This window comes from Salvelinus namaycush, unplaced genomic scaffold (assembly GCF_016432855.1).
Source record: "Salvelinus namaycush isolate Seneca unplaced genomic scaffold, SaNama_1.0 Scaffold656, whole genome shotgun sequence".
Lineage (NCBI taxonomy): Eukaryota > Metazoa > Chordata > Actinopteri > Salmoniformes > Salmonidae > Salvelinus > Salvelinus namaycush.
Window position 1 is genome coordinate 4929 of NW_024061371.1, and position 27892 is coordinate 32820.

Consider the following 27892-nt stretch of genomic DNA (forward strand, 5'->3'; position numbering starts at 1 on the left):
GTGCATCTCCCAGAGCAAAGGCAGCAGTGAGAAGCAGAAGACTGGTCAACATGGTCATGGAGTCACCTGAGAGAAACAAAGAGTGAAGCCATCAAAACCAAGTCAGAGAACTTCAGCATGTAGGGGAGTGCAGTGTTCCCCTGACCTCTCCACATACCCCAGAATTACACTTGTCAGATGTATCCCAGTACTAATCACAGATTCAACTAATGAAGGACTAGGCATCTTCCTTCACATATAGTAGATTAGAACAGGAATATGTCTGCTTTCCTAAACACAAACCTATTCCCTAAGCAGGGATGAGAAGAAATTCTGGGCAGGTATTTCTCACCACTCAGACAGGAGTAATAGAGTTCTAGTTCCCAAATGTAGAAATGCCCTGCAGCTTTGGGTATTGCCAAATCTTTCAGAATGCTGATATTATGGTTGAACAAAGTTATATTCTGGTTCTTTTATTATTGAACAAAAATTAAAAGCACAGTACAAAAGGCTGGCAGGTAAGGCTTAGTGGCTTGTAACACCAGTAGGTAAGGTGAAATGGCCATCAGGAAAGGCTGTGATAAGACGTGGTGCTGGAGGGAATACACCACATTAACATACGACTGACCAGTAAGCTACACCACAGCCCAATATTAGACCTATTAATTAATGAAGCAAGGTCTAAGGACATTCCATAGCAACAGCTTGCTAGACGTTGTTCAATGAGGTACCTGCTAGCAGCATGGGTCCCACCTCTGAAGATCAATCCATAATACACTAGATGGTTCTGATAAGTCATCATTTACAGCACTGAGCAAAAAATAAATCTAGTTTACAATACCAATTCAAATATGGCTGCCAATGTTTTGTTCTGGCTTTGCACATCCATGTTTCCTCTACATCCTGTCCGGCCCATCATGGTGCCCATGTTGTGAGGGGGATTAGCAAGGCAGCTGAGCACAACATGGAATGAATCTGTTTGATTTTGAGGGGGGGGGGTGAAAGTAAAAACAGCATTTCATAGTGTTTTATTCACTGAGACACAGTGCAAAAGGCAACCGAGCAGAACAGTGTACAGGATTATAGATGTAAGACATTCTGCTAGCAGGGACATTTCGGACCATGTCTCATCTCACAAGCTGTAACACTTCTCTTACAGTTATATTAAAGGTAGCTAGTCCAGTATTAGACACCATAACAATACACAAGCTAGGATGAACAGGATATTATGTCACAACGCAGGAATTTAAAACCCTAGAAAAGTTACAATAGCAGAAACTTACTTTAGCCAACCAACAAAAGGAACAATAAAGAAACTGGGACACCACAAACACTGAACAAACCCAGGTTAAACATGCTGCTTATATACCATAAGAATGGAAGAGGAATTGGTGATTAGCAGAGTGAGTTCAGGTGTGGTGAGTTAGCAGGAGAGGGGCGTGTCCAGAGGGTAATTGGGAGTTTGTGGAATTAGCATTATCCTTCAAAACAAGTGCACTACATGTGTCCAGGGCAACATATTCACTATGGGCTCTGGTCAAAAGTAGTGTACTTCATAGGGAATAGAGGGCTATTTGGGATACATTCACATACAGTATTAGATGAACAGATGTTGAAATCTCCCTTTCTGAAATCCTGCCTGTGAGTTGAGTTCTAACGCTCCCTTTGGCTGAGATTGAGTCCTACGTCTCCCTCCTCTCCTTTTTAAGGACCCATCCAGTCAGACCCCTCCCTCTTGATTTTTGTGAGGAGGTTGGTGGAGATGGCGGTAGCAAAAGTGTCATTTGAAGTTGAAATCAAGTTGAGTACAGTTAGTGAGAAAGATGAGTGGAGAACAGTGAAGTCCAAGAATGGAATAAAACGGGTTCAAATTGTTGTGGAAAATGAGTCTGATTAATCATTGTTTGTTGGACTACGTGATGTCATCACGTAACCATAAAGCATCAATCCTTTAATTATAAAAGCAAAGGGTTTTATTTTGACTTGTATTATGCCCACTGCATGCATTTTTTTTAATAACCAAACAAACACGTATACAAAACACAGGGCTGAAACCCATTCAAAAGAGCGAAGAGTACCTCAAATAAATACACGGGACGAGACTCGTAATCATCTATGCACAATACAAGCGGCACGAAAGCCAAAACAAGGCACAGGTACTCACACGACCAACGGACATTGGAACAATAAATCGAATGAGAACAAAGGGCACAAACATACAATTACTATTCAGGGGAGAATATGTGGATCAGGTGTGGGCAATGACACAGTTCAGTTCCTAGAGGCCGGTGACGTTGGCCTCCGAAACCGGTGCACGGAAAGAGCAACAGTACTGGAGGGATCCGTGACAGAGAGGTTAAGGAAACCCTGTGTAAGCTACAAAACTTATGCAACTGCTAAGGCAGCATTTTCCCAACTTGGTCCTGGTGATCCCAGGTATCATCTCTTCAACCACTTACAATAGATTCTCCTTGCACACAGGAACATGGATGCTTCCTAAATGGCTTATTATCCCCTATGTAGTGCACTACTTTGGACCAGGGCCCACAGTGAACAACATAGAGAATAGCTCAGTGCCACAAAGGTAATATGGACCCTTGTCTAAAGTAGCTCACTACTAAGGGAATAGGAGGTCAGTTGGGACATAGACAGGTACAGTATTAGATGAACAGATGTTGAAATCTCACCTTCTGAAGTCTTCAGTTGTAGCTTCACTTCTTCAGAGATCTTCAAAGGTCTTCACTGGGTCTCTCTCTCTCTCTGTCCTGCATTTGAGTTGAGTTCTACCTCTCCCTCAACTCCTATTTAAGGACCTGTCCAGTCAGACCCCTCCCTCTATTTTTCTCACTCTCTCATCCTTCAACCCTCCACATACTTTCTGTCCAGCCCAAAACCTGCTGGACCTGTCCGATATGTACCTGTTTGACTGGGTTGGGGTCAATTCAAAGTGAACGTTTTCAACTTTTGTAACACATTCATGTGCTGCATATTGGGTCACAATATGGTTATGAAGATACTTAATTCTACCTAATTGAAGCTGATGAAGATGTAGTCTGAAGTGCATTACAATGTCTTGGAAACACAATGATATTTCAGAAGGAGATAAATAATGAGCTGGAAAACCTCTTACATTTACATTTAAGTCATTTAGCAGACGCTCTTATCCAGAGCGACTTACAAATTGGTGCATTCACCTTATGATATCCAGTGGAACAGCCACTTTACAATAGTGCATCTAAATCTTTTAAGGGGGGGGGGGGGTTAGAAGGATTACTTTATCCTATCCTAGGTATTCCTTAAAGAGGTGGGGTTTCAGGTGTCTCCGGAAGGTGGTGATTGACTCCGCTGTCCTGGCGTCGTGAGGGAGTTTGTTCCACCATTGGGGTGCCAGAGCAGCGAACAGTTTTGACTGGGCTGAGCGGGAACTGTACTTCCTCAGAGGTAGGGAGGCGAGCAGGCCAGAGGTGGATGAACGCAGTGCCCTTGTTTGGGTGTAGGGCCTGATCAGAGCCTGAAGGTACGGAGGTGCCGTTCCCCTCACAGCTCCGTAGGCAAGCACCATGGTCTTGTAGCGGATGCGAGCTTCAACTGGAAGCCAGTGGAGAGAGCGGAGGAGCGGGGTGACGTGAGAAAACTTGGGAAGGTTGAACACCAGACGGGCTGCGGCGTTCTGGATGAGTTGTAGGGGTTTAATGGCACAGGCAGGGAGCCCAGCCAACAGCGAGTTGCAGTAATCCAGACGGGAGATGACAAGTGCCTGGATTAGGACCTGCGCCGCTTCCTGTGTGAGGCAGGGTCGTACTCTGCGGATGTTGTAGAGCATGAACCTACAGGAACGGGCCACCGCCTTGATGTTAGTTGAGAACAACAGGGTGTTGTCCAGGATCACGCCAAGGTTCTTAGCGCTCTGGGAGGAGGACACAATGGAACGGGCAGTCCAGTCCTTCCCCGGGAGGAAGAGCAGCTCCGTCTTGCCGAGGTTCAGCTTGAGGTGGTGATCCGTCATCCACACTGATATGTCTGCCAGACATGCAGAGATGCGATTCGCCACCTGGTTATCAGAAGGGGGAAAGGAGAAGATTAATTGTGTGTCGTCTGCATAGCAATGATAGGAGAGACCATGTGAGGTTATGACAGAGCCAAGTGACTTGGTGTATAGCGAGAATAGGAGAGGGCCTAGAACAGAGCCCTGGGGGACACCAGTGGTGAGAGCACGTGGTGAGGAGACAGATTCTCGCCACGCCACCTGGTAGGAGCGACCTGTCAGGTAGGACGCAATCCAAGCGTGGGCCGCGCCGGAGATGCCCAACTCGGAGAGGGTGGAGAGGAGGATCTGATGGTTCACAGTATCAAAGGCAGCCGATAGGTCTAGAAGGATGAGAGCAGAGGAGAGAGAGTTAGCTTTAGCAGTGCGGAGCGCCTCCGTGACACAGAGAAGAGCAGTCTCAGTTGAATGACTAGTCTTGAAACCTGACTGATTTGGATCAAGAAGGTCATTCTGAGAGAGATAGCAGGAGAGCTGGCCAAGGACAGCACGTTCAAGAGTTTTGGAGAGAAAAGAAAGAAGGGATACTGGTCTGTAGTTGTTGACATCGGAGGGATCGAGTGTAGGTTTTTTCAGAAGGGGTGCAACTCTCGCTCTCTTGAAGACGGAAGGGACGTAGCCAGCGGTCAAGGATGAGTTGATGAGCGAGGTGAGGTAAGGGAGAAGGTCTCCGGAAATGGTCTGGAGAAGAGAGGAGGGGATAGGGTCAAGCGGGCAGGTTGTTGGGTGGCCGGCCGTCACAAGATTTCATCTGGGGAGAGAGGGGAGAAAGAGGTCAAAGCACAGGGTAGGGCAGTGTGAGCAGAACCAGCGGTGTCGTTTGACTTAGCAAACGAGGATCGGATGTCGTCAACCTTCTTTTCAAAATGGTTGACGAAGTCATCCGCAGAGAGGGAGGAGGGGGGGGAGGGGGAGGAGGATTCAGGAGGGAGGAGAAGGTGGCAAAGAGCTTCCTAGGGTTAGAGGCAGATGCTTGGAATTTAGAGTGGTAGAAAGTGGCTTTAGCAGCAGAGACAGAAGAGGAAAATGTAGAGAGGAGGGAGTGAAAGGATGCCAGGTCCGCAGGGAGGCGAGTTCTCCTCCATTTCCGCTCGGCTGCCCGGAGCCCTGTTCTGTGAGCTCGCAATGAGTCGTTGAGCCACGGAGCAGGAGGGGAGGACCGAGCCGGCCTGGAGGATAGGGGACATAGAGAGTCAAAGGATGCAGAAAGGGAGGAGAGGAGGGTTGAGGAGGCAGAATCAGGAGATAGGTTGGAGAAGGTTTGAGCAGAGGGAAGAGATGATAGGATGGAAGAGGAGAGAGTAGCGGGGGAGAGAGAGCGAAGGTTTGGACGGCGCGATACCATCCGAGTAGGGGCAGAGTGGGAAGTGTTGGATGAGAGCGAGAGGGAAAAGGATACAAGGTAGTGGTCGGAGACTTGGAGGGGAGTTGCAATGAGATTAGTGGAAGAACAGCATCTAGTAAAGATGAGGTCAAGCGTATTGCCTGCCTTGTGAGTAGGGGGGGAAGGTGAGAGGGTGAGGTCAAAAGAGGAGAGGAGTGGAAAGAGGGAGGCAGAGAGGAGTGAGTCAAAGGTAGACGTGGGGAGGTTAAAGTCACCCAGAACTGTGAGAGGTGAGCCATCCTCAGGGAAGGAACTTATCAAGGCGTCAAGCTCATTGATGAACTCTCCAAGGGAACCTGGAGGGCGATAAATGATAAGGATGTTAAGCTTGAAAGGGCTGGTAACTGTGACAGCATGGAATTCAAAGGAGGCGATAGACAGATGGGTCAGGGGAGAAAGAGAGAATGTCCACTTGGGAGAGATGAGGATCCCAGTGCCACCACCCCGCTGACCAGAAGCTCTCGGGGTGTGCGAGAACACGTGGGCAGACGAGGAGAGAGCAGTAGGAGTAGCAGTGTTATCTGTGGTAATCCATGTTTCCGTCAGTGCCAAGAAGTCGAGGGACTGGAGGGAAGCATAGGCTGAGATGAACTCTGCCTTGTTGGCCGCAGATCGGCAGTTCCAGAGGCTGCCGGAGACCTGGAACTCCACGTGGGTCGTGCGCGCTGGGACCACCAGGTTAGGGTGGCAGCGGCACGCGGTGTGAAGCGTTTGTATGGTCTGTGCAGAGAGGAGAGAACAGGGATAGACAGACACATAGTTGACAGGCTACAGAAGAGGCTACACTAATGCAAAGGAGATTGGAATGACAAGTGGACTACACGTCTCGAATGTTCAGAAAGTTAAGCTTACGTAGCAAAAATCTTATTGACTAAAATGATTAAAATGATGCAGTACTGCTGACTGGTGAAGTAGGCTAGCTAGCAGTGGCTGCGTTGTTGACTTTGTTTGAAAGTGTTGCTGGCTAGGTAGCCTCGATAACTGGCTAGGTAACCTCGATAACTGGCTAGATAATTACTCTAAACTACACAATTATCTTAGATACAAGGACAGCAAAGACAACTAAGTAGCTAGCTAGCTAACACTACACTAATCAAATCGTTCCGTTGTACTGTTTCGGTAGAAGTTGGCTAGCTGGCTAGCTAGCAGTGTTGACAACGTTAGGACGGCGAAAATAGCTGGCTAGCTGACTTTGTTTGAAAGTGGAGCTGGCTAGGTAACCTCGATAACTGGCTAGATAATTACTCTAAACTACACAATTATCTTAGATACAAAGACAGCAAAGACAACTATGTAGCTAGCTAACACTACACTAATCAAATCGTTCCGTTGTACTGTTTCGGTAGAAGTTGGCTAGCTGGCTAGCTAGCAGTGTTGACAACGTTAGAAGATTCGATAATTCGATAATAATCTAAACTACACAATTATCTTTGATACAAAGACGGCTATGTAGCTAGCTAAGAAAAAAGTGCTAAGATCAAACAAATCAAACCGTTGTACTGTAATGAAATTAAATTAAATGTAATACTACCTGTGGAGCGAAGCGAAATGCGACTACTCGCTCTTGTCATCATTGTGATGTCACCAGCTAACTCTGGAATTTTTAATTCATTTGAATGAACTGTGTTCTATTTGAATTAACTGCCAACCCTGCTGTCTGTCTGTTAGCTAATAATGAGCTTTATTCACCCCAAATCACTGTATCAGAGATGGGCCACTACACCCCTTAGGGACCCACCAAGGCTGTCCCAAATGGCTTCCTATCGCCTATGATATTGTGCCCTACTTTTGACCAGGGCCCATATGACTTTGGTCAAAAGTAGGGCACTATAAAGATAGGAAGTTGTGATTTGTAATGCTACCCATGTAATTGAGTACATATGTTACACTGGCTTGTGTTGCTGTTTGTAACCTTATTTTACAATGAATTTAAAGAATCGACTTGTATTTTTTTCCAGAGTTTCCTGGTCTTTGCATTAACAAGATAATAACTTCCAGCACCCTTCAGACCGTTGAAAATGCAAGACAGGGAGAGGAGTACAGGCACAGCCTGCCCCACCACTCCCAATCATTCTCGGGTAGCGGTGGCTAATGTTAACAGAAGTTTGTAGGAAGTTGGTTGGTTTCTAAGATTCTTAAATATCCTCCTGATTTCAGTTGATGTGACACAACAATCAATGTAACATGTAGAGAATCACTGTACCATCTAAACCACTGTAATGTATATTTCCAATAACCAAAAATGTCAAAGATTAAGGTTAGAGAAACCATAGTGCACATAGAATAGATCTACAACTTATTGACTCACTTCCCATGGGAGTGACAGATCTATAACGTGACTTTCTATCTGAAATGAGTCCAGTCATACACCAAACTACATAATGGACCTATCGAAGAAAACGTAATGTAACTTGTATTATCCAGGCTTCTAATATGCATCAATAAAATAGATATTCCTAACATCACACCTTGTAAGGCTGCCGGTCCGGTCCAGCCAGCACGGAACGTTGAAATAGAACAGGAATGACTGTCGAATTCTACAACGTCTTCATTCTATTCATTCTATTACAGGTGAGGTGAAGGGTCAATGTCTTAAGGCTGAAGGGCTGGAAGGGAGATATGTAGTAGGACCAGGGTTGTGTTGTTAGGAGAGGGGGGAGAGGAGAAGAGGAGAGGGAAAGAGGAGAGGTGATGGGTCAATGTCTTAAGCCTGAAGTATTGGAGGAGAAATATGTTGTAGGACCAGCAGCATTCATTTGTGAGGAGGAGAGAAGGTGGGAGAGGGTGAATAGCTAGCCTACCTTTTCTTTGTGAGGGTCAATCCTCTCTTTCACCAAACCTTGTCATCAAGGTGACTTTCTGTATTTCTGGAAGAACACGTGGTACAAGAAAATAAGATATGAGACAAATGTGTGGATGAGAAGAGGGGAGAGAAGAGAGAGAGTGGAGGGGAGAGAAGAGAGAGAGGGGAGGGGAGAGAAGAGAGAGAGGGGAGGGGAGAGAAGAGAGCGAGGGTTGTTTCTAGACCAAAGCTCCTGTAACGTCAGGAGAATGATGGGTGTGGAGTCAGGCGCAGAGAGCAGAAGTTTCAAGGGAACAAACGCTTTAATGTCCACAGTCAAACAGGAACAGGTACAAAAATGGGTGACGCCAAAATACAGGCGCAAACACAACCCAAAGACCACTGTTAAATAAACTGGACAGCGAAAACCCAAAATCAATGATACACCTCCTACGTACAATCACAACCAATAAGCCCGCACAAACACTAGCGGGCGAAACGAAACTAAATAGTACACCTCCCAAAACCCCAACAAGGAACAGGTGAAAACAATTAGACAGAGATAAACGAAAAGGAAAAAGGGATCGGTGGCAGCTAGTAGACCGGCGACGACGACCGCCGAGCGCCACCCGAACGGGAAGGGGAGCCACCTTCGGTAGTATTCGTGACAGCTCCCTACCTTTTTGCATGTTGTACAGCCCAGCTTTGAATTTTGCATGACAAGCCAGGGGTAATACATTTGCTTGTTATTGAACTGCAAATTGAACCTGCTCCAAGCACTTGGTTAGTGGATGCACTTTCCCAGCTTCCCATCTCCCTCGCCCACTGAGTCTGACTCACTAGTAGACCTACTGTCTAGTGGAGGTGGTGATGCTGAACTGGAGGGATTAACAGAGATACTAGCTAGTGGAGGAGGTGATGCTGAACTGGAGGGATTAACAGAGATACTACCTAGTGGAGGTGGTGATTCTGAACTGGAGGGATTAACAGAGATACTAGCTGTGGAGGTGGTGATGCTGAACTGGAGGGATTAAACCTTTTCTCAATAGGGGGGCGCCATTTCGACTTTGTAAAAAATCGTTCCCAAATTAAACTGCCTCGTACTCAATTCTTGCTCGTACAATATGCATATTATTATTACTATTGGATAGAAAACACTCTCTAGTTTCTAAAACCGTTTGAATTATATCTGTGAGTAAAACAGAACTCATTTTGCAGCAAACTTCCTGTCAGGAAGTGAGAAATCTGAAATCGGGGGCTCTGTTCCAGGGTCAGTTTATTAATTTGCATGTAATCTATGGGTCTACATGCACTGCATACGCCTTCCCCTAGATGTCAGTAAACAGTGAGAATTGGAATGGGGTGTCTAGGTAGATCTGAGGCCGAACAAGAGCTCTTGGAACCGGGGGTGCAATCTATTCAACGTTCGTCATGACGCGAGACAGACCTCAGGATTGCGTTCTGAAAAGCTGTTGTTATAGGCGTTAGATATATCCGGCTCTGATTTTATTCGATATACGTGTTAAAAACATCATAATGTAGTTATTTTAAACCGAGTTATATCAGTTTATATCAGTATATTGCGATTTTCGGGATTTTCTTTGTGCTGCGTTCTGGGGATTTGGACACGTCTGCACCACATGGCTAACGTTTGCTGCTAATTCCACAGTTGAAGACGACATTCTACAACCGAGCAACGATTATTCTGGACAAATGACAACTTGTACAAGATTCTGATGGAAGCTCATCAAATAGTAAGAACTATTTATGATGTTAATTCGTAATTTCTGTCGAAAAAGTTAAACTATTATTCCGCCATTAATTTCGGCGCGGTCTCGCTTTAACCTGTTTGGGCTGCAGGGGGAGTATTGAGTAGCCAGATAAAAGGTGCCCATTTCAAACGGCCTCGTACTCAATTCTTGCTCGTACAATATGCATATTATTATTACTATTGGATAGAAAACACTCTAGTTTCTAAAACCGTTTCAATTATATCTGTGAGTCAAACAGAACTCATTTGGCACAAACTTCCTGACCAGGAAGTGGAAAGTCTGAAATCGATGCTCTGTTCTACTTCCTGCCTATACATGGGCATGATACGTAAGAGTCTACGTGCACTTCATAGACCTTCCCCTGGATGTCAAGAGGCTGTGAGAGAAGAAATTTCGTGTTTATCTTGGTCTGAATTGGAATACAAGCTCTTTGTATGACGTGTCCCTCATTTCCGGTACTCTTGGCAGCGCGAGGTGGACAGTGGGATTGCCTTCTGTTTAGCTGCCGTTATGGACGACTACTATCTCCGGCTCTGATTTTATTTGATACATGTGACCATATCACCGTAAAGTATGTTTTTTCAATATAGTTTAATCAGATTATTGAAATTTTTTCGGGAGTTTTGCCGTGTTCCGTTCTCTGACTTTGTTGACGTTGGAGAGATCCGTGCCACTTGGCAAGTGCGCATGCTAAATGAAGAGGGAAAGTTGCCGTTCCAGATCCAAACAACGACTGTTCTGGACAAAGGACACCTTGTCCAACATTGATGGAAGATCAGCAAAAGTAAGAAACATTTTATGATGCTATTTCATATATCTGTCGTAGATGTGAACTGGTCGTCGGCGCCCAACTGTTTCTGGCTATTGTGCTAAGCTAATATAACGCTACATTTTGTTTTCGCTGTAAAACACTTAATAAATCGGAAATATTGTCTGGAATCACAAGATGCCTGTCTTTCAATTGCTGTACACTATGTATTTTTCAGAAATGTTTTATGATGAGTAATTAGGTATTTGACGTTGGTGTCTGTAAGTTTTATGGCTGCTTTCGGTGCAATTTCTGATTGTAGCTGCAATGTAAACTATGATTTATACCTGAAATATGCACATTTTTCTAACAAAACATATGCTATACAATAAATATGTTATCAGACTGTCATCTGATGAAGTTGTTTCTTGGTTAGTGGCTATTTATATCTTTATTTGGTCGAATTTGTGATAGCTACTGATGGAGTAAAAAACTGGTGGAGTAAAAAAAGTGGTGTCTTTTGCTGACGTGGTTAGCTAATAGATTTACATATTTTGTCTTCCCTGTAAAACATTTTAAAAATCGGACATGTTGGCTGGATTCACAAGATGTGTACCTTTCATATGCTGTATTGGACTTGTTAATGTGTGAAAGTTAAATATTTTTTTAAAATATCTTTTTAATTTCGCGCCCTGCACTTTGAGCTGGCTGTTGTCATAAGTGTACCGGTGTCGGGCTTGCAGCCCAAACAGGTTTAAAGCTCTGTATGTATCCTATGGGTCGACATGAACTGCACCCGCCTTCCCCTGGATGTCAGTAACCAATGAGAAGTGGAATGGAGTTTCTACGTAGTTCTCAGAGTTTATAAAAGGCCAAGGAACGAGGGGAGCTCTCTTTTCGACATTCGTCATTGCGCAAAGCAGGACCTCAGGATGGCATTTTGAAACGCTCAGTTATCGACCTTAGATATATCCGTCTGTAATTTAATTCGATATAGGTGTTAGAAACATCATAACGAAGTTATTTTAAACCGAGTTATATCAGTTTATGCGAGCATATTGCTATTTTCGGAATTTCCTTAGTATTGCGTTTGGAGGATTTGGGCATGTTGTGGCCACATAGCTATTCTTAGCTGCTAATTCCGAAGTTGAAGACGACGTTTTACAACCAAGCAACGATTCTTTTGGACAAGGGACCACTTGCACAAGATTCTGATGGAAGCTCGTCCAAAAGTAAGAGCTATTTATGATGTTATTCCGTATTTATGTGGAAAAATGTAAACGGATTTGTCCGCCATTATTGCGGCACTAGTCTGGCTGTAACGCACACTGTATGTCTAGTAACGTTAATTTAAAATATCTAACTCAGCGGTTGCATTAATAACTAATGCATCTTTCATTTGATGTCCAACCTGTATTTTTTAGTCAAGTTTACGATTATTTATTGATTAGATTAGGTGCCTTTCCAAGATGGCGCCGGCCAGAATGCATGACCTGTTGCCACTGATCACATTGTATAACCACGATTTGTGCTGCTAAATATGCACATTTTCGAACAAAACCTATATGGATTGTGTAATATGATGTTACAGGACTGTCATCTGAAGAAATCTGAGAAGGTTAGTGAAAAATTAATTTATTTTGGTGGTGAATACGTTATCGCTGTGTTTGGCTGGAATCAATGCTGTTGTCTGGTTTGCTATTGTGGTAAGCTAATATAACGATATATTGTGTTTTCGCTGTAAAACACTTAGAAAATCTGAAATATTGTCTTGATTCACAAGATCTGTGTCTTTCAATTGCTGTACGCTGTGTATTTTTAAGAAATGTTTTATGATGAGTAATTAGGTAATACACGATGGTCTCTGTAGTTATTCTAGTCATTTTAGTGAGAGTTGTGATGGGGGCTGCAATTGTAAACTATGGTTTATACCTGAAATATGCACATTTTTCTAACAAAACATATGCTATACAATAAATATGTTATCAGACTGTCATCTGATGAAGTTTTTTCTTGGTTAGTGGCTATTTATATCTTTATTTGGTCGAAATGGTGATAGCTACTGATGGAGTGAAAATATGGTGGAGTAAGAAAAATTGTGTCTTTTGCTAACGTGGTTAGCTAATAGATTTACATATTGTGTCTTCCCTGTAAAAATATTTAAAAATCAGAAATGGTGGCTGGATTCACAAGAAGTGTATCTTTCATCTGGTGTCTTGGACTTGTGATTTAATGATATTTAGATGCTAGTATTTACTTGTGACGCTATGCTAGGCTATGCTAGTCAGCTTTTTTACTGGTGGGGGTGCTCCCGGATCCGGGTTTGGGAGGAACTAGAAGTTAACTTGGGTCAAACGTTTCGAGCAGCCAGCAAGTCACCATCCATCAGTCAATTAGATATCATTCTTACACCAAACTTATATAAACTGACTTCACACCCACTTTGTCAAACTCATTTAGAAGCCAACTATCAGATATTTCAGAGCAGGCCCAAAATTCACAGTGCCTTCTGTTTAAACCATTATAAAAACATATAACACTTAGTTACTATCTAGCTGCGGGTCCAGTTCTGACAGTATGTGTAGGCCAAGCTGAGGCGACCTCGAATCCCAAGTTTCGGCTCGATAGGTCATTTGGAGCACAAGCAGAGACCATAATTGGTGCTGAAAATCCACATTTTCTGGGCGTTGCTACGGGGTCCTTGAATGAGCTATCGGACAGAAACGTTGGGGTCCGTCTCTATGGGCCGAGGCGGTTTCAATGCACCTAGTCTTGTGACTCTGGTCCTTTTCTAAACGTCGTCATTTTCGTAATGGTCAAAGTGAATTGAAGTTATTGCAAATGTACAAGGCTGTTTCTCGATCTGAGAACCTTCTAGAGCCACATAACTCACAGTGCACTATCGACTTGAGCTCTATAACAGGTTTCTAAAGTTTCAGAGCTCTAGGTCTGATGGTTATTTGATAGTTTGAACAAAGGTAACTATTGCAGACTCTGTGTGTCTCTAAGCCCCCGACTGTCTCACTCCATCCTTGCTGTGTGTGTGTTAGTGTGAGTTTTTCTTGGAAATCTGATGGGATGAATGACTGATTTACAGTTCATGAACGTTGCCCAATCACACATATGAAGTTTTGGAAATATCTGACTTTTTTAACCCTTCAAAACAGCCCCTTTGACCCCAATTATGGCACTTCCGGATGGCACAGGAAGCTAAAAGTAAACACATATCCTCATTGGGGTAGGCTTTTACAGAATCCTGAGTTATAAGTCTTTACATTAAGAACTGACTGATTTACACAGGGTTGAATGCACTATTTCTCTCAAACTGCAGATTGGGTATGGCAAAACACTTTTAGGGTGATTTTAACACTTCCGGTTTCTTCAGGAAGCTTAGAATCGACACAGGTATACCTCATAGTGGCCTGATGGATTTTCATCAAAGACAGGTTCATAAGGAATTCATAACCCACATAGGCTTCAGGTTGAATTTAGAGGAGCAGGCAATGTATTCCTATGGGGAGAGATGTCATTGTAATCTGTGATATGAAAAAAATCTGTTTTCACTGTTAAGGGTTAATGTCACACGGTCAAGGTTAGGCTTGCACAGATCTGGAGGACCTCAGTAACGTTCCTGACATCCAATTGTGCTTCTAACCCTAACGGTTCTCTCACTGTCACCCAAAAGCACTTGAAATTTAGGTCCTGGCTTCATTATGGGCCTACTTTTTTTCACAGTCGCTGCGCTCAGACCAAGCGAGCTACGGTCAAGCGGGGCATCTCGTTGAACTCGGCATAGCCTAGAGATAATGGTAATGCCATTGCAGGCTCTGTGTGTCTTTATTAAGCACCGCACTGTGTCACTCCATCCTTGATGTGTGTGTGTGAGAGAGAGAGAGAGCTTTACTTTGACATCTGTTTGGAGAAATGCCAGGAGAATGTTACCTGCCCGAATGCCATGTGGTGTGTGTTTTAGTTATAAAATTAACTAGTTATCAAATTATAGGCTGAAAATTTACTTACCCCACTAAAGTAATTCATTTAACTTCTTATGGCTGCAGGGGCAGTATTGAGTAGCTTGGATAAAATGTGCCCATTTCAAACGGCCTCGTACTCAATTCTTGCTCGTACAATATGCATATTATTATTACTATTGGATAGAAAACACTCTCAAGTTTCTAAAACCGTTTGAATTATATCTGTGAGTAAAACAGAACTCATTTTGCAGCAAACTTCCTGTCAGAAAGTGAAAAAACTGAACTCGAGGCTCTGTTCCAGGGCCTCCCTAATCGTTTGCTTGAATTCATTAGTATACATGCACTTCATACGCCTTCCACTAGATGTCAATAGGCTGGTAGAGGTGAAATAGGGTCTCAAGCTCTTTCTATGGTCAAAAGAGACAGCTTGGAATGACAGGACCCCAATTTCCTCTGTTCAGGAAGACGCGGAAGTCATGCTTCTGAAAAGCTTTTGTTATAGACGCCTAATATCTCCGGCTTTGATTTTATTTGATAAATGTGACAATATCATCGTAAAGTATGTTTTTTCAATATAGTTTAATCAGATTATTGAATTTTTTTCGGGAGTTTTGGCGTGTTCCGTTTTTTGCGTTTGTTGATGATGGAGAGCTTCGCGCCACTTGGCAAGTTTTGCTTGCTCATTCGAGAGGGAAAAATGACATTCTAAATCCAAACAACGATTGTTCTGGACAAAGGACCACTTGTACAACATTCTGATGGAAGATCAGCAAAAGTAGGACCCATTTATGATGTTATTTCCTATTTCTGTCGAAAATGTGTCGTTGTGTTTCCGCTTTGATTTTGGGCGCTCTCTCGCAATAACGTAAGCTGGATGTCGTACTGAAGTTATTTTTAGAATTCTAACACGGCGATTGCATTAAGAACTAAGCTATCTTTAATTTGCTGTCCAACATGTATTTTTTAGTAAAGTTTATGAATAGTTATTTGATTAGATTAGGTGCCTCTCCAAGATTTCTCCGGACATTATTGCATTTTGCCTACGTATTCACATTGTATAACCACGATTTGTGCCACTAAATGTGCACATTTTCGAACAAACAATATATGTATTGTGTAATAGGATGTTATAGGACTGTCATCTGATGAATTTTGAGAAGGTTAGTGAAAAACGTAATATCTTTTGCTGGTTTATTCGTTATCGCTACTGTTGGCTTGAATCAATGCTGTTGTGTTTTTGGCTATTGTGGTAAGCTAATATAATGCTATATTGTGTTTGCTGTAAAACACTTAAACTGATATAATTCGGTTTAAAATAACAACATTATGATGTCTTTAAAATGTTGGTGAGTAGGTGTGAGGTATGTCACGCTTACCTCCCAGAGCAAAAGCCGTGCTGACAAGCAGAATGATGGTGAATATCGCCATGGTGATCGTCTCCTGAGAGAGAGAAAGAGTAAGATTAGTTGAGCATTTTAAATCTGGAATGGCTGTGGAAACTAGAGGAGAGGTTAAGGAAACCCACTGTAAGGTACAAAACTTAACCAACTGCCAAAGCAGCATTTTCTAAATCCAGTACTGAGGACCCCAAGAAGCGAGTATGGGCAACACGATGCTACTAGTCTTCTGCCAAAACTCAGGTATCATTTCTTCAACCACATACAATAGATTAGCCTGGCACACAGGAATATGTATCCTTCCCAAATGGCTCCTCATTCCTTATGTAGTGAACAACCTTTGACGAGGGCCTACAATGAACTACATAGGGAAAGGGAAGCATTACAGATATTGTCAGACACTACCCATTTACTGCAAAGGTACGGATTAGTCTATGCGCTTAAATTCAGGGGGCCGCTCCACAAAAAGGCACAACTATATATTGTACTACGTTTGACAAGGGGCAAATAACATTTAGGTACCATTTGAGATGCAGATAGTTGATTAAATAATGATGCACTCTCACCTTCTGCACTCTTCCAAGGGATTCACTGGGTGTCTCTCTGTTGTCTGTGAGTTATGGTCTACCTCTTCCACCTCTCCTTTTAAAGGACCTGTCACAGGTGTGACTAGTTGCCTCATTAACCCAACAAGAGATCCTGTTGTCGGGCCATTAGTTAGTGGTGTAAAGCACTTAAGGAGAAATACTTTCAAGTACTACTTAAGTCGTTTTTGGGGGTATCTTTACTTTACTATTTATATTTTTGACAACTTTCACTTCACTACATTCCTAAAGAAAAGAATGTACTTTCTACTCCATACATTTTCCCTGACACCCAAAAGTACTCGTTACATTTTGAATGATTAGCAGGACAGAAAAATGGTCCAATTCACCTACTTATCAAGAGAACGTCCATGGTCATCCCTGCTGCCTCTGACCTGGCAGACTCACTAAATACAAATGCTTTGTTTGTAAATTGTGACTGAGTGTTGGAGTATGCCCTTGGCTATGCGTAATTATATTTTAAAAAGCAAGAAAATGGTGCCGTCTGGTTTGCTTCATGTAAGGAATTTGAAAATATGTATCCTTTTACTTTTGATACTTAAGTATATTTGATCAATTCAATTTAATGTTGATACTTCAGTATATTTAAAACCGAATAATTTTAAACCTTTACTCAAGTAATATTTTACTGGGTGACTTTCACCTTTACTTGAGTCATTTTCTCTGAAGGAACCTTCATAGGCAGTGAAGAGAGTCGTAGAGGAAGATGGGTCCAGTTTAGAGGGATCCTGAGAGGCTCCCTGTGAGTATGCCGAGGCCAATAGAGAGTGATAGGAATAACATGTGTTTCAGTAAGGTTTCTTAGCATTCATAGCCATGGTTATCAACTGTGATGCAGAAATGGAACACAAATCACAGAAAATAGATGTTGTGGTGGTAGCTGCAGAGAACTCCTTGGGTTATGAGATTTTACAGCAGAAGAGTTACAAGGTGTGATGAACGATAGTGTCCCGTTCTCCCAGGCTGCCGGCCTGCTGTAGGATCAGATTGGGCAAAGTAGTGGAATAGTGGTGAGGTTATAATGGGTATAGGATCAGATAGGGTCATGTAGTGGAATAGTGGTGAGGTTATAATGGGTCTAGGATCAGATTGGGCCAAGTAGTGGAATAGTGGTGGGGTTATAATGGGTCTAGGATCTCACACTAGCACGAGCGAGCGAGCGCACACACACACAAACACACACACATACTAAATTCTCCAATTCAGTTCACCTCGGGATCGGTGTCCCTCCTGCGGGATGGTTGAGCTAACGTGCGCTAATGTGATTAGCCTGAGGTTGTAAGTAACAAGAACATTTCCCAGGACATAGACATGTCTTTTTCGGGCAGAAATCTTAACTTCTTGTTAATCAAACTGCACTGTCCAATTTACAGTAGATGTTACAGTGAAAAAATGCCATGCTATTGTTTGAGGAGAGTGTACAGTTATCTACTTGAAAATGTATATATTGACCAATTAGGCACATTTGGGTAGGCTTTATACAACATTTTGAATAGAAATGCAAAACTTTGCTAATACACTGCTGCAATCTAGCAGCCAAAATATAAATTGTGCCTAGTCAGATAATGTTTAATAAGTCAGATAATGTTCATTAACAAATTAGGCACATTTGGGCAGTGTTGATACAACATTTTGAACAGAAATGAAATGGTTCATTGGATCAGCGTAAAACTTTGCACATACAATGAACCCCATCTAGCCAAAATCTAAATTCACCTGGGCTGGAATAAAACATTATGGCCCCTGTTTTTTGAGACAGATGCATGATAATTGTCCATTCTAAATCAAAACAAATTGCACACATTTAGTACATTTAAAGATTAAATCAAGAATAGTCTGATGGGTGACAATATTAGCCCATCAATTGTGAATGATGCCCAGTGGAATTCAAGAAACAGCACATACCTTTTTTTTGGCTACTTCTTCAAATCATAGTGCCACACCTCATGTAGCTGCCCATAGGCCTATATGTTTTATTTTACCTTTATTTAACTAGGCAAGTCAGTTACGAACAAATTATTATTTTCAATGACGATCTAGGAACAGTGGGTTCAGGGGCAAAACGACAGATTTGTACCTTGTGAGCTAGGGAATTCAATCTTGCAACCTTTCGGTTACTAGTCCAACACTCTTATCACTAGGCTACCCTGCCGCCCCATATGTTTTGATAAGGTTTGTATCACAACTAAAGTGGCCAAATAACTTGTTAAAATGAAGCCCATTAATCCTCTTTACAATGGGTGTAGAGCCTAACTGGAATATATTTGCAGCGCGTGAGTTTCTCATTTGGGGAAAATCATTTTCACTCTAAATTTGCAGCTTGATGATAAAAGCAAAATGAAAAGCTGAAAAGTCTTGAGTCAATAAGTATTCAACCTCTTTGTTATGTCAAACCTAAACAAGTTCAGGAGTAAAGATGTTCTTATCAAGTCACATTATAAGTTGCATGGACTCACTCTGTGTTCAATAATAATGTTTGACATGATTTTTGAATGACTACCTCATCTCTGTACCCCACACATATAATTATCTGTAAGGTCCCTCAGTCGAGCAATGCATTTCAAACACAGATTCAACCACAATGACCAGGGAGTTTTCCAATGCCTTGCAACCAAGGGCACCTATTGAAAGATGGGTAAAATAAAAAAAAGCAGACATTGAATATCCCTTTGAGAATGGTATTAATTACACATTGGATGGTGTATCAATACACCCAGTCACTACAAAGATACAGGCGTCCTTTCTGTCCGGAGACTGAGATGGACATTGCAACATATTGATTTTGTGGTCATTTAACCATTTCATTGTGGATTTTGATGTGTGCTTGGGGGTTATTGTCTTGCTTGAAGATCCACTTGCAGCCAATGTCAGCATCCCGGCAGAGAGAACTAGTTTTTTTGGGGCTATAATGTCCTTGTACTTGGTACCAAGTTTATGATGCCGTTGAGCTTAAAAAGGGCCACAGAACCAGGGAAGCAAAAAAGCTTCATAAACGTGAAAGATGCAGAACCATATTTTACTGTAGGTATGAGGTACTTCTCTGCACATGCTTCTGTTTTTCCACACCAAAACCACCGCTGAAGTTCATGACTAAAGAGCTCTATTTTCATGTCATCTGACCATAGCACCGCCTGGAGTTTGATAAATGGCACTTGGATTGGAACCGATGCCATTTCCTCCTTAAAGGGATAGTGCAATATTTTGGCAATTACAACCTTTTTCTTCTAACCCAGAGTCAGATTTTGTCTCTGCATGAAATTTGAAGGACTTTGAAGGTAGTTTTTCCAGCGATCGCTAACTAGCGTCAGCGCAATGACTAGAAGTCTTTGGGATCTGCTCTCAGAGTTAATAATTGTGCTGAAGCTGCAGTAGTTAATTTAAAAACTTCCTTCAAACTAAAGAAAGACGGCTAAATTGCCAAAATCTCACAATATCCCTTTAATCTTGAGGATAGGGTGCAGAGTTTTCACTTAGGGAAAAATAGCGTGCGCAATTTCAACTTCGTGCTACTCATCCCCAGAATATAAGATATGCATATTATTAGTAGATTTGGATAGAAAACACTCTGAAGTTTCTAAAACTGTTTGAATCATATCTGTAAGTATAACAGAACTTATATAGCAGTCAAAACCCTGAGGACTAACTTTTTTATTGTTAAGTTACTGTATGTTCAATGGGTTATCATGGGCACACCAGAATTCTAATCACTATCCACGCAGTTTCTACTGCTTCCACTGGATGTCGCCATTGTATGGAAAAAGGTTAAGGTTTTTCCTTAGTAAACTGAGAAAGATATTGACCCGGAAGTGGAGTGACGTCGTGTGTTTATGTTTGAGAGTTGAGCAAGACTTGAAAAGTACCGTGAGTTTGTTGATATCCTGTATTGAAAACAGATTGACCCGTCTTCAATTTGATCGATTATTAACGTTTACAAATACCTTAAGTGGTATTACAAAAGTACTTTTTTTTAAAGATATTTTGTCGTGATTTTGCGCAAATTGAAGGCTGTTTTTCCTGGTACAACGGCGCCAAATAAATGGACAATTTGGATATATATGGACGGAATTAATCGAACTAAAGGACCATTTGTGATGTTTATGGGACATATTGGAGTGCCAACAAAAGAATCTCGTCAAAGGTAATGCATGTTTCATATTTTATTTCTGCGTTTTGAGTAGCGCCGGCATGGTTGAAATTGTCAACAAAGAGAGTGTAGCCATTGCACTATCATCAGATAATAGCATCTTATGCTTTCGCCGAAAAGCCTTTTTGAAATCTGACATGTTGGCTGGATTCACAACGAGTGTAGCTTTAATTTGGTATCTTATATGTGTAATTTAATAAAGTTTGATTTTATAGATTTTTTTTGAATCTGGCGCTCTACATTTTAACAGGCTGTTGGGACGCAAGCGTCCCACGATCCCAGAGAGGTTAAATAGTAGAGAAAACCCCACTAAATGATTTTTTTCTACTTGAAATGTGATTACTTTTCCTAGAGTGACCCCAACATTAGAAAAAGTGTAACATCGCCTTTGTTCATATTTCCATGAAAGCTGTACACCACCAGTGTACAAATAATTGTATTATGTATTGTTGTAATATCATTGATTTATGTGACTGTTTTCTGTGACACTGATACTAATTGCTGATAGTAATCTCTTTGTCAAAAGGTCGCTGTCCTTTCTGGCAGAATATGCCCAGCAAGTCGGCAAAGTATTGCATCAAGATATGGGTGGCCTGTGACGCACAATCCAGCTACGCTCGGAAGATGCAAGTCTACACGGGGAAGCCGACCAGTGGAGGCCCGGAGAAGAACCAGGGGATGCGGGTTGTGCTTGATGTGACAGATGGACTGAGGGGGCACAATGTCACATGTGACAATTTCTTCACCTCTTATGAACTCAGCCACTAGCTCCTGGAGAGGAAGATCAGCATGGTTGGCGCAGTTAGAAAGAACAGGCCTGAGCTCCACCCTGCACTCCTCGCAACAAGGGGGAGAGAGGCCTTCTCATCAACGTTTGCCTTCACCCCCACCCCCATTCTAGTTTCTTACCTACCAAAGAGGAACAAGAATGTGGTCCTCTTCAGCAAACTGCCCAAAGCAGCTGAGATCAGTGATCAAAAGGACAGGAAGCCAGCCATCATCCTAGACTAAAACCACAGCAAAGGAGGCGTGGACAACCTGGACAAAATGATTGGAACTGACAGCTGCAGGAGGATGACTGCCCGCTGGCCCATGGTCATCTTCCATAACATCATTGATGTGTCCCCTACAATGCCTTCGTTATATGGAACAAGATCAACCGTACCTGGATGCCTGATGAGAGTAACAAGAGGAAGTTTTTCCTGGAGCAGCTGGGAAAGGCACTTGTAACCCCACAAATTCAAAGAAGGGAGTTCCTCCTAACAGCCTCTGCAGCGCTTGTGAAAGCTGTTCAGTGGGCTGAATCTTGTCCTGATCCACCTGAGGCTGCAGCTGGGGCAGGCAAGAGGAGGAAATTCCAATTCTGACCCCAAAGAGGGACTGTAAAACAAATACTATGTGCTGCACATGTGAGAAATACAACTGCAAAGTCCATGCACACACTTGCATACTGTGCTACATGCTAAATAGAGTTGATTGATTTATGTTGTTTGCATTTTTGTTTTGTATCTATTATCCTATTTTATTCTTATTTATTGTTGTTGTTTAAACACCTTGTGGGTGTGGGCAATAGTTAAAAAAAATGGGAGGAGACTAGTATTTTGTAGTTGAATTCCTCATTGTACAGTATATAAGAATATATCACTATGTTGCCAAAAAAGTTCAAGACTTGTTTCGCTTAAATAAAATATTTTTTTCAAAACTACTTTCTGCACATTTCTGCTACTTTCTTAGGCTATACAAGTGCTATCTCTTGCTAACAAAAATATGTTTACACCTACGCAGTACCTTTAGCAATAATAATAATAAACCTCTACTTTGGTAAAGAAAACAATTATAACAGGTCTGTTGTAAAAAAGAAACGAGAGGTGTCCACTGATTAAATGCAGTCTTTCTGCAATGTGAAGAGGTAAAACCCAGATGTTTCTTTATGCAAAATAGATTTGGAGTTTAAAAATCAATTAAGCTGCTTTATTTTAGGGGTTTAGCGAAGGTGGGTCATTTTTTACCCTTAGGACAGGGAGAGTATTTTAAACAATAGTTAAAAACAAGTTCTTATTTTCAATGACTCCCTAGGAACAGTGGGTTAACCTCTTTGGGCTGCAGGGGCAGTATTGAGTAGCCTGGATAAAAGGTGCCCATTTCAAACGGCCTCGTACTCAATTCTTGCTCGTACAATATGCATATTATTATTACTATTGGATAGAAAACACTCTCTAGTTTCTAAAACCGTTTTTGAATTATATCTGTGAGTAAAACAGAACTCATTTTGCAGCAAACTTCCTGACAGGAAGTGGAAAATCTGAAATCCATGCTCTGTTCTAGGGCCTGCCTATAAATGTGCTTGATATTTATTAGTATACATGCACTTCATACGCCTTCCACTAGATGTCAACAGGCAGTGAGAGAAGAAATGGAGTGTATAACATCATCTGAGGTCGAATAAAAGCTCATTGGCATGACGTGACCCCAATTTCCTGTTTTCTGGAGCGCGCGAGAAGTGACCTGGTATTGCCTTCTGTAAAGCTCGTCGTTATAGACGACTAATATCTCCGGCTTTGATTTTATTTGATACATGTGACAATATCATCGTAAAGTATGTTTTTTCAATATAGTTTTATTAGATTATTGAAATTTTTTCGGGACGTTAGGCGTGTTGCTTTGTCTGCGTATGTTCAGGAAGGAGAGCTTCGCGCCACTTTGCTAGCTTTCCGTGCTAATTGACTGGAGAAGAGGACATTCTAAATCCAAACAACGATTGTTCTGGACAAAGGACCCCTTGTACAACATTCTGATGGAAGATCATCAAAAGTAGGACCCATTTTATGATGCTATTTCATATATCTGTCGAACATGTGAACTAGTAGTTTGCGCCCAGATTTTGGGCACGCTCTCGCCATAACGTAAACTGCATGTCGTAATGAAGTTATTTTTAGAATTCTAACACGGCGATTGCATTAAGAACTAGTGTATCTATCATTTCCTATACAACATGTATTTTTTAGTAATGTTTATGAATAGTTATTTGGTCAGAATATGTGAGTGTCAGAAAAATATCCGGACGTTGTGGGAAAAAGATGCTACGTTAGCACAATGTATAACCACTGATTTCAGCTCTAAATATGCACATTTTCGAACAAAACATAAGTGTATGTATAACCTGATGTTATAGGACTGTCATCTGATGAAGCTTATCAAGGTTAGTCAAAAATTATATATCTTTTGCTGGTTTGTTACGATCGCTAACTTTCGCTGCTGGTAAATGGCTTGTGTTTCTGGCTATTGTGGTAAGCTAATATAATGCTATATTGTGTTTTCGCTGTAAAACACTTAAGAAATCGGAAATATTGGCTGGAATCACAAGATGCCTGTCTTTCATTTGCTGTACACCATGTATTTTTCAGAAATCTTTTATGATGAGTATTTAGGTATTTGACGTTGGTGTCTGTAATTACTCTGGCTGCTTCGGTGCTATTTCTGACGGTAGCTGTGATGGTAGCTGCAATGTAAAACTGATTTATAGCTCAAATATGCACATTTTTCGAACTAAAACATAGATTTATTGAATAACATGTTATAAGACTGTCATCTGATGAAGTTGTTTCTTGGTTAGTTTGGTTGGTTCTTGGTTAGTTAGGTTGGTTTTGTGCATGCTACCTGTGCTGTGAAAAATGTCTGTCCTTTTTTGTATTTGGTGGTGAGCTAACATAAATATACGTGGTGTTTTCGCTGTAAAACATTTTAAAATCGGACATGTTGGCTGGATTCACAAGATGTTTATCTTTCATATGCTGTATTGGTCTTGTTAATGTGTGAAAGTTAAATATTTCTAAAAAATATATTTTGAATTTCGCGCCCTGCACTTGAAGTGGCTGTTGTCATATTGCGCCCGGCTTCGGGCTTGCAGCCCAAAGAAGTTAACTGCCTTGTTCAGTGGCAGAACAACAGATTTTTACCTTGTTAGCCTTGGGATTCAAACTTTCAGCCTTTCGGTCCAAGTCCAACGCTCTAAGGATCAGCTGTCAGAGCAGCTTACCGTGCACTGCACCTGTACACAGCCCCTCTGTAAATAGCCCATCCAACTACCTCATCTCCATATTATTTGTTGCTCTTTTGCACCCCAGTATCTCTACTTGCACATCATCTGCACATCTATCAATCCAGTGTTAATATTACATTTTAATTATTTCACCACAATGGCCTATTTATTGCCTTACCTCTCTAATCTTAGTTCATTTGCACACACTGTACATAGATGTTTCTATTGTGTTGACTGTATGTTTGTTTATCCCATGTGTAGCTGTTGTTTTTGTCACACTGCTTTGCTTTACCTTGGCCAGGGCACGGTTGTAAATGAGAACTTGTTACTGGCCTACTTGGTTAAATCAAGGTAATATAAAATGCTGTGGTAGCCATGCTGGTTAAGTGTGCCTTGAATTCTAAATAAATCACTGACAGTGTCACCAACAAAGCAGCCCCACACCATCACACCTCCATGCTTCACGGTGGGAACACCACATGCGGAGAACATCCGTTCACCTAGTCGGCGCCTCAAACCAAAAATTTGGACTAAGACCAAATGACAGGTTCCCACAGGTCTACTCATTGCAGCAGAGGTAACTACAGTGTGTCTTCCTTTCCTGTGGTGATCCTCGAGAGCCAGTTTCATCATAGCGCTTGGTTTTTGAGACTTCACTTGAAGGTTCAAAGTTCCGCATTTTCTGACCTTCATGTCTTAAAGTAATGGACTGTTTCTCTTTGCTTATTTGAGCTGTTCATGCCATAATATGGACTTGACATTTAACATGTAGGACTTAGTATACCACCCCTACCTTGTCACAACACAACTGATCTGCTCAAACACATTGAGGATAGAAATTCCACAAGCACACCTGTTAACTGAAATGCATTCCAGGTGACTACCTCATCTAGTTGAGAGAATGCCGAGTTTGTAAAAAGCTGTCAAGGTAAAGGGTAGCTACTTTTTGATTTGTTTAAGACATGATGCCATAGGTGTTATTTCATAGCTGTCTTCACTGTTCTACAACATAGAAAATAAAACCCTGGTATGAGTAGGTGTGTTCATTTGGGACTGGTTCTGTAACTATAGTAGATCTAGCCTGTAGAAGCTATTGGGATCCTCCTCTTTTTAATAGAAGCCATCAGGCTGTTTTCACACAATTGCATAGGTTATAGAAATGTTGTGCAACATGAGCTCATGAAGTGATTTAGATTTGCTTTGATGTCAGAGTGATTAGAGGGACAATAGAGTGCTGAGTACCAGGCAGTTAGCAAGTGTGGTAGAAGACTACTAATGACCATCAGCAGCATCAGAGCTTGGAGAAGCTCAATTACTAAATGGTCACGTGGAATTTGACTGCCTTCATGTCCTGTAACTGCCGGTGTGGTGGTAATACAGTCACCATAACAGTCCTACTCCTTCCTCCACTTCCCAGAAATGGACCAGTTCAGATACATTGTTCAACATATCACACCAACAAGGAAGTAAGTAAATCAACAGTTTAATATCAGGATTTCTCCATGCGAATCAGTTCCTGTAGTACAGTAAAGACAACTGTTCGTCTTTTCAACGTCTTCATTCCAACGCCTTTCACCTACAATTATACAAAAAACATCATCAATAATCAGCTGCAAAGTAGTAACATTTAGTGAATGAGTATGTATATACATGCACCTTGGTGGAACAGTTGCTAGCAGTGCCTGGTGGAGTATCACTACCCGGGACCTTCTGTCCAGTACTGGTCACACACCAACAGTGACCTACCAGAAAGACATGTTGCATATACAATATATACACATTGAAGTGTCACATTAAACTGAATTGAGAATTTTGTGCGGCCGTGTTAACCTGTAGATCCCCAACATTGCTCAGGGGTGTATTGGCCATTGTAGTCACACGTGGGGACGTAGGCTCCAATTGAGCCATTTAAAGCGGCATCTCTAGCATCCTCACATGGGGTCTTGGGTCGTATCATAGCATCTGGACACAGGTAACATACATTGTAATGTGACCATAACATTGCAGGACAATATACATTCTGGAATCTTGGGGTGCGTCCACTATGTGCCCTATTCAGAAGTAGTTTATACGGAATAGGGTTCCATTTCAGATGCAACCTAGGTACTTCCTGTCTAAATATTGAAGTTCTGCTACTTGTTTAAAAGGCCTGTAGAGTCAAATTCCAGTTTCGTAGAAGAGCTGATGAAACTAAGACTGGAAATTGTATCAGTGTTATTTCCTGTTAGTTGCTAGACAATATAATCAAACAAACCGTTCATATCAGAATACCTCAGTCCCGCATCTAGACACCAATATACATCTCTGGAACTAGAGGAGTGGCAGGTAGCCTGCTGTTTGAGAGTTGGGCCAGTAGTTCAAATCAGTGAGCTGACTAGTTGATATATCCGTCTATGTGCCCTTCAGCAAGGCACAACCTTCATTTCTCCAGTGTCAAGGTTGATAATGGCTGACCTCTCAGAGGGTGTCCCATGGAGAACCGGTTATGAATAGAAACACATTTCCAAATCACACCTGCGTATTAACACCTACATGTGTGTGAAGTAGGACAGAGCAACACCAACAAATGTTTTTATTAAAATGTAGGTGAGTAAGTGTGAGGTATGTCACGCTTACCTCCCAGAGCAAAAGCTGTGCTGACAAGCAGAATGATGGTCAATGTCGCCATGGTAATCGTCTCCTGAGAGAGAAAGAGTGTAAGATTAGTTGAGCATTTTAAATCTGGAATGGCTGTGGGTACTAGAGGAGAGGTTAAGGAAACCCACTGTAAGGTACAAAACTTAAGCAGCATTTTCTAAACCCAGTACTGAGGACCCCAAGAAGCGAGTATGGGCAACACGGTGCTACTAGTCTTCTGCCAAAACTCAGGTATCATTTCTTCAACCACATACAATAGATTAGCCTGGCACACAGGAATATGTATCCTTCCCAAATGGCTCCTCATTCCTTATGTAGTGAACAACCTTTGACGAGGGCCTACAATGAACTACATAGGGAAAGGGAAGCATTACAGATATTGTCAG

The 27892-nt window shown here is 41.9% G+C and overlaps 1 protein-coding gene across 1 annotated transcript; it reads right to left on the reverse strand.

Annotated features, from left to right (window-relative positions):
* Window positions 1-27537, reverse strand: LOC120042331 (saxiphilin-like; the record flags this gene model as incomplete). Its single annotated transcript, XM_038987140.1, has 5 exons — window positions 27486-27537; window positions 26700-26831; window positions 26526-26611; window positions 16061-16124; window positions 1-66 (listed from the first exon to the last, which is right to left on the reverse strand). Coding segments are annotated over exons 1-5 (400 nt in total), but the record flags the coding sequence as incomplete, so codon positions are not given.
* Between the last annotated feature and the right edge of the window lie 355 nt (window positions 27538-27892).